At 40.9% G+C, this 12,336-nt stretch overlaps 1 protein-coding gene across 4 annotated transcripts; it reads right to left on the bottom strand.

The window, feature by feature from the left end:
- Positions 1 to 7,580: 7,580 nt before the first annotated feature.
- On the bottom strand, positions 7,581 to 10,269 carry LOC147420453 (uncharacterized). 4 transcript variants are annotated; one of them, XR_015187002.1, is made up of 3 exons: positions 9,843 to 10,269; positions 8,248 to 9,538; positions 7,581 to 7,988 (listed from the first exon to the last, which is right to left on the bottom strand). XR_015187002.1 is itself a non-coding variant. In XM_086504794.1 (3 exons), exons 1-2 carry the CDS (start codon positions 10,062 to 10,064, stop codon positions 8,387 to 8,389), a joined length of 1,374 nt encoding a protein of 457 aa, XP_086360920.1. In that variant the 5' UTR covers positions 10,065 to 10,269; the 3' UTR covers positions 7,581 to 7,988; positions 8,362 to 8,386. The 4 variants fall into 4 exon arrangements, 2 of the variants coding, with proteins under 2 accessions (XP_086360920.1, XP_086360919.1); XR_015187003.1 differs by having other exon boundaries at positions 8,262 to 9,538; XM_086504794.1 differs by having other exon boundaries at positions 8,362 to 9,538.
- Positions 10,270 to 12,336: the final 2,067 nt, after the last annotated feature.

The following is a 12,336-nucleotide window of genomic DNA, read 5'->3' as shown; positions in this document are numbered from 1 at the left end:
TCTCTCTCTCTCTCTCTCTCTCTCTCCCCCCCCCCGCCCCCCTTTTCTCTCTTTCTCTTGCACCTCCACCCCCCGCTCTCTCTTTCTCTCTCTCCATCCATTACCCCTTTTCTTTGTCTTCTCTCTCCACCCCACCCTTCTCTCTCCCATCTCTCTCTCTCTCCCCCCTCCCCCCCCCCCCAGTCCAAGTGGCATGGCCACGTGGACTACCGGCCACCCGTAGTCCACGTGGCCAAATAATAATAATAATAATAAATTTTACTTTTTTCAAAAAATTTGGGCCACGTGGACTAAGGGTGGCCGGTAGTGGTAGTCCATGTGGCCATGCCACTTGGAGAGAGAGAGAGAGAGAGAGAGAGAGAGAGAGAGAGAGGAGGGAGAGAGAGGAGGAGGAGAAGAGAGGGGCGTGGAGGTGCAAGAGAAACAGAGAAAAGGGGGGATGGAGAAGAAGGAGATAGGAGGAGATGAGAGAGAGAGAGAGAGAGAGAGGTACAAGAGAAACAGAGAAAAGGGGGGATGGAAAAGAAGGAGATAGGAGAGGGGATTTTAGAGAGAGAGAGAGAGAGAGAGAGAGAGAGAGAGAGAGAGAGTCGCGGTGTCAGGAGTTTTTTGGAGCAAGGGATTGCGCATATGTACATACCCATGCATGGTGCATCAAATAAAGAATTGCCCATTTTCCAGAGCCAGGTGGTTATGTGGGGCCCACATGTGTACAGGTAGGACATCATGTACATAGTGCATCGATTTTCACTATCACTAGTACCAGTGTGTTTTTTCTACAATAATGAGGAGTTGGTAGCGCGTAAAACTTCTCGAGGAAGCTATCCGCGGGCCGACAACATGAGGTAAGCCGGTGCGTCAGATGGCATATAGTGGCGTCAAGAGGTCGAATGAGGTCAATACTTGCACGTGGATAAGTACGGACGCAATGTGGGTGTTTTCTTGTGATAATTATGCCAAAAGTCCATCATGAGGACCATCTTTTGGGGCCACTTCACGTGGTGGCGGGATGCATTATTGAAAAAAGTTGAGTGCCAAGTGTGCGGATGATGCAAAAAGGTGACAACTATGCACTGCGAGGTCAGTTTTTGGTCTGTTCGGGGTCCCCGTTTGAGGTCATCTAAAAGGCCAGGGTGCCCAAGTAATAAAGCTAAGTGTGGGAACTGAAAAAATAAGAGAGAAGACAGAAAAAGAGTGGAGAGAAGAGGAGGAACAGCCGCAACTGTGTTTTTGCCCATTTTGGAGCCTGTTTTGGCCGAACTGCTCATCCGAGGTCGGATTTGAGCACTTTGACATTGTAAACTGGGGTTTTGGGCCGTTCCGGACGCGATGGAGCTGTCCATTTTGCCAAATTCCTCACTTTTTTTATGTTGTTTTGGCTGTGTAAGTTTCTCCTATGAGCGAAGCTTCTGCTCCAGTTTGTGATTGTATCTGGCTTACTTTACCCATACTGTGTGAGCTATTTGCCCCATTGGTGTTGGCCCAAGCTCATTTGTATCTAAACATCAAAAATTCTCCTCTTTTCAGCTGAGTTTTTGGATCTGTGTGTGTGTGTGTGTGTGTGTGTGTGTGTGTGTGTGTGTGTGTGTCTGTGTTGAGTGGGCAAGTGGGAAAGTCTCTCTCCTCTCACTCCATCGGTGTGTTCCCTGTCTCGGCCAGGTGGATTGTGTAAGCCGAGTGGTGCCCCATAGTGTGTGTGTGTGTGTGTGTGTGTATCCTTCCAAGAGTGTGTGTCGGGTCATTATAGAGGCGTTGTGTGTGTTTCCATCCCGCTCACAACGGGAGAGAAAAAGGAGGAAAAGCGATGGTGACGACAATGTGGGATTAAGACGTGTTTACCAAGGAAAGAAAACTAAGAGAAAGAGAGAGAGGCCGAGGCCGAGGTCGACAAAGGGGGGGAGAGAGAGAGAGAGAGAGAGAGAGAGAGAGAGAGAGAGAGAGAGAGAGAGAGAGAGAACAAAGTTGAAAAAATAAGGGAGAAAGAATCTTTTTGGAATGTGCTTGTCGGATTTCAAAAAAGCGCTCGCCAAAAAATGCTCACCAAAAAATATCCCCCGGGTTGAAGCTATTGCACTGAAGATATTGCTTGCTTCAACTATTCAAATTTTCTTGTTGCCTGCTAGTACTTTTAAACGTTTTTTTTTTCTTACAACAAATTAGTCATTAGGGCTATTATAAAAGAGCAAAATTCCATAAAATTGCAATAAAAACAAGATAAAATTCAAAGGATTCTAAAGCTATCACATTATGTGGTGCTAGACACTCTATATTATATCCATCTTAATCCGTTCAGAAGAAATAAGAACGGCCTATGTATTCGAGCTCAATTGTACACAATAAAGTTTTATTTACATTTGTATACAACCTCGTCTCTCTCAAAGCTTGAAAGACTACATAAAATGTGGCTCATGCTCTTGCAAACTCTTACTCTAAACAAGAGAATCATCAATAAAATCGACACCAAAATGTCTTATGAATGGCCTAAAAACATCATTCATTAACATCATAAAAAATTGTTTGAGCATTACTTGCACCAAAAGGCAATGCTAAATACTCATAATGACCAAACCTTGTCTTGAAAGCTATGTTATATACATCTTCTTCTCTTACACTAATTTGAAGCTCTTTAAGTTTATCTTACTAAATACAGTGGCCCCATATAGAGCATCTAGAAGATCCTCTATCCTATAAGTTCTATCTTGTGTTGTGCGAGGCAAATCAAAAGGTAATTAAGATGTAAACACATCCAAAAATTTTGAACATGTATTCTCCAAAAACATATGGAAAAAATTGGTATTCTTTCTATGAACCAGGTGATAGCACTACATTTGGTAAATTTGGTACCATTTTGGCATCTGTAACTAGCAAGATATGCTGGGAAGAATCTAAATCAAACTCAAAATCCTCTCTCTCTTTTTCTTCTTCCTCATTCAATGGAGTAAGAACCAGATTGGATGCATGCATCTTGGATTTGTTTGGGCAATGCTTGAATTTATGTTCTCCCATACATATAAGCCTTTTTTCATGACCTTCTATCTTTGTTGTGGGGTCAAGAAAAATTGATTTAAAGCTCTTTTAGCCATGGGTGAAACTATGCATTTAATCCCAGCGAGATTGTGTGCGGTATGTGGTTATTTTACCTATGGTTCTTTTACCTCTTTATCACGTGTCTAATTAGATTGTGCATTGGTTTGACTAGGCCCTATAGAATCAAAAAAGTTGTTCCAAGAGGACCTTTGGCTAAGCACACCCTATTCCCTCTTGCAATCCTCTAGAATTAAGGCAACTTCAATGGCCTCTTTCAACCCAACAACGTAAAGTTTCGTTTATCGCCAAAACAAACTTGTGCACATGCAAAAAAATTAGGTATGTGCTTAGGAAATTTAAGAACTAATTCTCTATATTTATCTGCATATTCTTGCACTATTAGACTTTTCAAAGACATGAAAAACCAGGCATTCAGAGCTCTACTATGCTCATATTAAATACAAATTTATCACTAAACATGATTTTGAAATCGTGCCAAGTAGTCGGCACAAGCTTGTCTTGTTCAATTTTATGCCACCACATGTGCTATATCTAGTCTAGAAAATTGTATGTGATGTGATGAATTTTTGCATTATTATTATGTAATTCACACAAATGAAAACATTGATCCCTAATGAGAGCCATTGTTGAACCAGATCTAAGAGCTGCTATTAAGGGATCCATTATACATTGGTGGTTGATTTTCCATCTTGGCCCCTTGGCCAGCATCTTACTAGATCATGCCTCCCCATTTTGACTACACTACATACCTTGGCCATCATCTTACTAGATCCAATATGACTACACTCGACCATAGGTATATACCTTGCACCCTGCATTTGCACTTTTTCCTTTTCCATCGTGTTGTTTCTTGAGTGTCATCATGATGTGTCTTTGGAGGCAACTACTCCGCCATCTCGTCATGTTCCATGTCAGATGCCATGTAAGCTTTTTTTTTTTTTCTTCTCGTATACAAGCATAGAAGTCAAACTATGGCATATGTACCACCTTCTCAAATCAAAAAAATTTTGTACAACAATAGCATAACAGCAAAATGAAAACCATGTTATCAACCTTTACTAACTATTCACAATTTTGCAAAAGAACTTTTCCCACAATCCATGCATCAACCAACAAACCATAACAAGAAACAACAAATACTGCACTTGTGATCAAGCAAGAAAATGAGAGAGAAATTTCTTGCATATCTGACTAACAAGATCAAGTCAAAACTCGAAAGGGGTTTTTCCAAATCACCACTTTTAAAAAAAAGACAATGCTCTTTGTCACAATAATGTAGAAAACAAAAACTCCATAATTAACATGAGAAATTTTCCAATATTGGTGAAGAAAGTAGTAGTGCTTGCAAATTGTTATAGGCCAACAACTATTGTAAGTGTGCACAATTCCGCCCATAGCTTCCAATGTGGATCTCACCTAGTGGGTTTCTGAGAACGCTAATTGTTTTTTTTATAACTACTCATTGTGTGTCTATTGCCTAGGATGCGACCAGACATGCATTAGTTATCATAAGATGCTACCAATGCAACCATGCCAAAATCGGTATAGTCGCAAAAAAACGTACATAGTTGTATATAAGATAAATAACTTGTACGTATGTGTGGCCATGCATGAGGCACACTTATTTCAAAAAGTAAGTGATAATTGTGCATCACGTGACCAATGTTTTAGATTGATGGATATGGTCATAGAAAAAGATCCTCTCAAAGGCTTGCTAGCCCTTCCCTCACACTAGAAAACCCTGAGATCCTAATGGATACCTATTATGAACTAAACAATGCACTCCCCCTCTGCATATAAGGAAGGATAGGCATTTGCAAAACAATAGAATATAAGCACATGAATTGATTGAAGGGAGTATCATAGCACACTAAGTATCACCACTTCCTTTGTCGTGTGTTGCCCTTGCGTATTCTTCAGCTTAATGTCAGCATTCCTGCAACCCTAAAGATTTCTTATACTAGTTTCCACTCGAGAATTATGAACCTTGTGCAATACTTCAGCAGCTTTCATTTAGGTATCTTCGACAAGTTTCATGGCCTTAGACTCACGTTAACTGCATAGAGAATTGTTCAAGGTCTATGGCACCAATCCCTGATATATTTGGCTCTATCTTTATTATATTGGCTAGAATCTTTGCAAATACCATTCCGTTTCACAACCTACCCTTGTAGGTGCATACCAATCAGAAGTCTTTAGGCAAGTATTGAACTCGGACAGTGTAGTGTTTGACTCTATTATCACTGAGATAACCAACTCGCCTATTGGGTTTTTGTGCCTGACTCAAGTCATTATCCCTTCTCCTTTTTCCTTTACGGCACCTGCCAAGATTCGGCTCGAAAAGGTTTTCTTAGAATCGAGGCTACATACTACCTCAATTTAGAAAAGAATCACTTTTTTCCCATCTTCTAGAATCTTTCCTCAAACTAGCCCATTGGAGCTTCTCTATAGCTTTGATTTTTCGCATAGGCTTAGGTGCATTGAAAGTGTCTGTCAAGTCTCATGATTCTCTAGATCTACTTCATTTACTCAAATAATTGTCTATAAAGAATCATAAGACCATTCATCCAAATTTGCAGAGATCAAATTGTAGCATTCATGTCTTCATTGTATCAAATAATTTATGTTGTAAGAGTGACAATCAAGACAAAATGATATTTCTACCGATACGTCAATCAAAAGCTGATAATTGTTGCATAACATTTTTTCTAGAAAGTAAGGATGAAAAATAAGGTTCAAATAATAGGATAATAGAACTTCCTTGAACATAATACTACCATCAGGTTTGTTTCAAGAGAATAACGATTTATTTGACTATGGCAAGGAGATTTTTGCAAATGGTTATTGATGCAATGCAAGTGACTACTGGTGAAGTGCACTTCAAAGTTGATATACAATTTAATAAAAAAATCTAATAATGTCATACAAACAGTAATTCAAGAGTCCCTTCTTCAACCTTAAATAATGAATATACAATTGTCTCTTATTTAAATAATGAATTAATAATAAGTTTATATATTCACCAAAACCATCAATTGGAGTGAAAATTTGGTGTCAATATCACCAGTATGTTTAAACACCCAAAACACTTTGAAAAATTGTGTACTTACCTCTTTCTGACACCCTCATATAAGGAGATAAGAGTCAAAGAGCACCAACTAGGGCATTGTGCCGAATGGCGCACCCTATACCATTTTCATTTCATGGAAAGCCTCCTTGGGACACAAATCCTATTTGCTTCTTTTTCTAAGAAATTTGAATGTGTTAACAGCAATTTTCAGGACGTAATAGCAATTCTTGATATCAATTTTCATGTGAATTGGCTGTTATCGTAATTGCTTCTCCAAAATTTGAAATTTTTAAGTAAAGTGTGAAATGTCACATTCTCTTTTCAAATTTTCCAATGAGTTTGTAATTTCAAGACTTTTAAAAGCATTTATCTTTTTACAAGGCTCTGCAAGACGACCTCCGAATTCTCTTGATGTTTATCCATCTAGTACGCGAGTCAATCATTTAACAAGTTCCTCCAACTGGTTTTGAATTTCAAATAGCATAAACCGCACAAAAATTTCAGATGCAAAATCAACCGGAAGCATTTTGCAAACTAACCTAAAATTTCTAAAGAAGGCTTGTGACCAAAAAAATGGATCAAGTTGAACCCCTATGCTTCATTCACAATTCACACAATTCTTATTCATCTTTGCTTTGCTTATCCGACAATCACCCTCAAGATCTCCACATCCCAGGCATTTGTTGAAGCTTTTGACTGCTGATTATAAAATATTTCAATGCCATGCTGCCAAAGGGAATGCCCAATGTTGATGCCTACTGTCAAGATATTTGACCCATTTGAAAAATACCACAATGAACCTGAAGATTATGAAATGCCCTTCTAATATTTAACATTTCCAAATATACAAAGTGGCCGCCTGTGGCTCAAAAAGCCAAAAAAATAAAGGAAGTCTGGCTCACCAAGTAAAGATAATGACCTCATATTGAGCAAACCATGCCAAAAATCCCCAAGATACAATCTAGCAGGCTTTTCTCAAAACATTAGTTTTGGCAAATCACCATGGGAAGATTGGTTCTCCTTTGTTAGAAGAGATTTTTAATCAATCGTAGACTCGCATTACGAGGCAGTCCCCACCATTTGTAGATAAAAATGCCACTATTTGTGAGCTTCTGTCAACATTTTATTTATGACGTTTAAAAGACCTCTATTATAAATTTAAAAAAAGAGATGATTTAAAGGAATCAGTCTTAAATTGGTACAGAGACAATTTGGAAATTTTAGAAATTTCTAGGTTACATTTGGTAATTTTCCCTTGACCATAAAGCCTGATCTCATAAAACAAATTTCTCATAAGACGCCTTACCACTACAAATCACAACACCATACCATAACTACACTCCAAAACAAAGGGAGGGGAATCCACAAATTTAAGCACAACAATAAGTGGAGAACTTTACAGAGACTTAGTTTTGGGTTACAGAGACTTACAGAGCAATTTGAGGCGGCAGACAAAACAGCATGATGTATCAAAGAAAGAATTATAGCATTTCATCAGTATCATGTGCCTCTTTCAGTATACATGTGAATGTAAATGTGTGGAGGTTCTACCTAAAAGCCAAGTTTATACATGAAAATGTGTGTGTGAAAAGGATGGAACTTCTGCAAAAGACCCTAAAGCTGTAAGCCAGTTCCAAAACCCTAAAATTTTCTGCTGTTTGTTACCTCACGGCTCGCATGTGGGTCTATTTCCAGAAATATATCCTTCTGGAGCTTTCACGGTCCCAAAAAAATGTGAAAAACAAAACCCAACATGACAGTGACCGGAAGTTCCAAAGCTCTCAGCCATGAAGTCGCCGGCCTTCAGAAAATCAAGTGATCAACATCAAGGAGGTAACCCTTTAGTCTTCTCACATTTCCGCAGCAGCTCCTGTGTACACAGGGCACATTAGGACCAGAGGTAAAGAAAACTTCTTGTCCCTAGAAACTATGTTCGAGTTCCTAAAACGCAACGATTCAAAATGTAACAAATCGGGCCATATGGAAACCTCCCATTGCAATGGCCCACTTACCAATATGCTTATATAGACTTTTAACATATTTATGCATCGCCCACAAAAAACACTACGGCAATGTTTAATTTAGACAATGAAAGGGCTGCTATGTAATAAGCAGGAAAAAATTTGTACCCTTGAACACTAACCACTTCACGACACGTGCACAACAAGACAACTTGATTCCAATCTGCTGTTTGTAAATGTTAAAGCTGTGCTTGAGATGGAACATGTAGCCATTCACAAAACCTTTGAATGTCAGCTTGCCAGCCAATCAAGGAACCCGGTCAGCCGAAGTAGGATACGGTCTGAAGCGAGCATCTGGCCCTCTCTGTGGTTGTCTTCCAGTCACACCATACCCCACAGGATCTGTACCAGCACCAGAGGCAGATGGAGAAGGTGCGGCAGGAGAGGTTCGATCACCAGATCTCCAAGAAGAGTCCCCACCATATGGAGAGGAGGCTGCATATGCATCACCATAACCAACTTGCCCACCTGTTGAATTGCGCGTTGAATATCCCCCGACATTTGAGTTGTATCCGCTATCATTGTATCCACCATTGTAGCCTTTGCTGTTATTATAACCACTAGCTGTACTGGGCGATTGACCAGAAGCACTTCCTGGCCTCCACCCTGCATTACCATAGGTACCAACCCCTGCGGCTCCACCAGCTCCATATGCAGGGCTAGCAGCACCTGTGTAGCCAGAACCAGCATGACCCCAAGGACTTCTCAAACCAGCAGGACCACCATATCCTGGAGATGCTGGAGGCCCAGAGCTTCCATAACTTGGTGGCACTCCTACAAAGTTGGGTCCACCACCATACCCAACAGCATACCCTCCTGGATAGCCTGGTCCCCCAGGGTACGAAGGCCCTCCAAAACCCCCATTCATGGCAACACCATAGCCCATTCCTGGAGGTCCATAGCCAGGTGTTCCATACAAGGGAGGCCCATAAGGTGGAAAGCCTCCTCTTCCACCAGCAGGAGATGGTAGGTAAGGAGGAGCCCCATAGCCAGGGGCAGGACTTGCTGTGTTTGACTGACCAAATGGTGCACCTCGTCCAGGTCCATACCTGGCAGAAACTTCTTTTGGCACGGCTTTCTTCACTTCAACTGTCTTGTCATGCAACTCAAGGAAGCTCTTCTGCACTGCTCTCTCTACCGCATCTTCAGAATCAAAAGTAATAAATCCAAAACCCCGCGGCCGTTGAGTACTGTGGTCGTACATAACAACTGCATCTGTAATGGTGCCAAATTGTTCAAAATAGCTTTTAAAGTCCTCTTCGGTAACTGATGAAGCTAGTCCACCAACAAATATTTTCTTCGTTCTGGGAGGATTTCCATATGGAGAACTGCTTCCACTGGTGCCACTTCTGGGATGACTCTGATGCTCTTCCCTGCGGACAGCTTTCTTGACTTCAACCTATATAAAATCATAGAGAGCTAAACTAGGTCACACAAACAGACACCAAAACCTAGCCGGGACCAAGATGTGGGTCTGTAGCTAGTGAAATGACGTCATCACAACAAAGAAGGTGCAAAACAACACGCAGAAAGCCACAACTACAACACAGACATGCAAGTCCAGGCAAAAGGGCTCGATTGTAAAAATTCAAGCTGTAGCCTCAGATACCTGGTCTACAATGCACAATTCGTAAGAAAAACAGAAAACCCTAGGCTCGATACCAAAACGCATGAATCCTGCAGGAACAGGCAGTAGAGCTTACCGTACGCCCATCAAGACTATGCTTCTCATTAATAACCTTCTCGGCCACAGAAGCATCCGCAAACTCCACAAATCCAAAGCCTCTGGCACGGCCTGTAGCTCTATCTTTCATGACAACGGCATCAACGACATCGCCAAACGCTTGAAAGTACTCTTTAAGCCTGCTTTCGCTGGTTTCCCAAGCTATGCCTCCCACAAAAACTTTGTTCTGGTCGGGCTCCATATAGAGGAGCAGAAGCGAGCGATGGAGGGGAGGACGGGGCAGGGAGGCGGACAAGGAAAGCGATTCGACAGAGAACGCAGGAAGAGATCCTGCAGAGAAACCCTAATTGGGACCCTTCTAAAACCCTAGTAGTAACAAGTAGCCTAACCCGAAAGGCGAGGGGAAGGGGGCCGTTGAGCTTAAAAGAAAGCGATGGCTTTCAAAATCTTTCCTCCGAGGATGGGGGTTTTAAAAGAAGCGATCATCAAGCCCCACCCTAACTTTATTTATATACACGACAATTCCGGCAAATGATGTCGCTGGATCTCCCACTATGCTAAGGGCTTGTTCTCATACACTAGCACAAGGGAAATGAACTAGCATGCTCTGGGCCTCGGCCTAGAGCAGGGAACGAACGGTGCATGGAGGCTTTCTTTCTTCCTCCACTGCCAAGATGACGATTTTCCTCCTTACTACCTACATGTATGGTCACATGCCACGTGTCCTTTCACTCAATGCTCATGTTGAAGCTTTGATGACAATGTTCCTAGAGATTGCTCAAGCCCCTCGATCCTCCGCGTCACGTGTTGGCAACCTTTGCAGTGCACTTGGGACCTCTCTTTCTACTAAAGAATGCCGTCATTCTCTTTCATCATGAAGAAGTAAGGCAGAAATACATCTCACTGCTATCAATCATGTATGTGTCTAAATGGCTGCATGCATGCAACATAAGAGAGAGACACCGTCTTGCTACTTGAGATACATGTGAAACTGCTAGGCAAATTCATTTAATTGGCAAAGTAAGCAAATAAAAAAAAGTTGGATGGCTTTATGCAAAGGCATGTTAGTGTGGTTAGTGTGTTCCAGTTTTGGAACAAATAGTCAACTATTCAAGAGCATATTCAAGTGCTCAATTGTATTGATGGTCTCCATATCATCACTATGGACTCAAGTTTTCTCTCAAGGTGGAGAATCTCTTTTAAGAAGAAGCTTTTGCTTATGCACACAACTTCACAAGGCATGTGTATTCAAGTCGACATCTTTTGAAACCTAATTGTTTGCTTGCCTTTTGGCTTTTAATCATTGCATGTGAGACATGCAAGTGGATCATGTATATTCAAGCGAACACCTAATTGTTTGAATAAGTTCTAGTGCAAACCTCAACAATTCACTCACTCTCAGAGGACACATAGGATGTGCTCGAAAAACTTCATTATGTTTGTTTCCTTTTCGAACTCTTGATTAAAACATGCAAAGGCATGCTCAAGGATTGAGATGATGCTTCCACCTTGTTATTGGTACATTAATATTGCATACACACGGAAGAAGTGTGTTTGGCTACGAGATCACTACATACAAAGGCCTAAGAGTGCCCTATGTGAGTCCAAGAGAATCTGATCACAATTTAATGGGCATGTGTTACTTTGGCATCTTTGCTAGCTTTATAGTGATTTTGGGATAATTATTCAGCAAAACCAAGGGGTTGTAGGAAGCGTTCTTTTTTTACATCTATGCTACCAAACGGTTGTAGAGGAGGTGGTATTGTTTGGATGTTGTTTCCCATAAAAATCGTATCTACATAGAATGCAATGCAATCTGTTGTGGGGTGGTGAATAGTGCGAGTTGGGAGGTTTTGGCATGATGCAATCATCACAAAGGTTGACAATGCATGTTTATAAAACCACCTTTGGTTTTATGACCCAGTTTGTTGCTAAGTTTTATGGCTAGTTTTCATTGCATAGACTTCTATATACTTGTTTTGTGTATTTACACACAAGATATGTGATGCGTACATGACTATGATGTTGGCTTGTATCCATCAAACAATATGCTTCCATTGCATAAATTTCTTTTAACTCTCTTATCAAACTAGCCATTGGTTATGCCTTGTTTTGCACAAGTGTAGCCAAGCGACAAATTTAAGCTTGATTCTACCATAAGATATGGTACGGATACAACATGTTATGTATGCTTGCTATCCTTCAAGCCTTATGTAATCCTACTGATGCTAAGTAAAGCCCTATGCAAAAGTGTATGGGCAAAGGGTGGATAATGTTGCACAGCGAATACCTTGAGTGGGTTTTCATCATACCTCAGTGAGAGACTGTAGGAGGTGGCAACCAGCCCTTGCACGGGTTTTTCTTGGAAGTTGTTCGAGTTATTGGATAGGCTTTAAAGGGGTCCAATGAGAATTTAGATGCATAAAAATAAACAATTAAGTTCGTTCCCTCAAAGAGGAAAAAGAGGACACATGTCCAAATGATATAATTAAATAATAACAGAGAGAGAGAGG

This window comes from Adiantum capillus-veneris, chromosome 28 (assembly GCF_014529385.1).
Source record: "Adiantum capillus-veneris isolate H3 chromosome 28, ASM1452938v2, whole genome shotgun sequence".
Taxonomy (NCBI): Eukaryota; Viridiplantae; Streptophyta; class Polypodiopsida; order Polypodiales; family Pteridaceae; genus Adiantum; species Adiantum capillus-veneris.
This window is presented reverse-complemented; position numbering and strand designations above follow the sequence as displayed.

Excerpts from the sequence above, each read along its gene's own strand:
- LOC147420453 (XM_086504794.1), bottom strand. The coding sequence starts at position 10,064 with ATGGAGCCCGACCAGAACAAAGTTTTTGTGGGAGGCATAGCTTGGGAA. Across the intron at positions 9,539-9,842 it reads ATAGTCTTGATGGGCGTACG|GTTGAAGTCAAGAAAGCTGT; the intron begins GTAAGCTCTACT and ends GATTTTATATAG.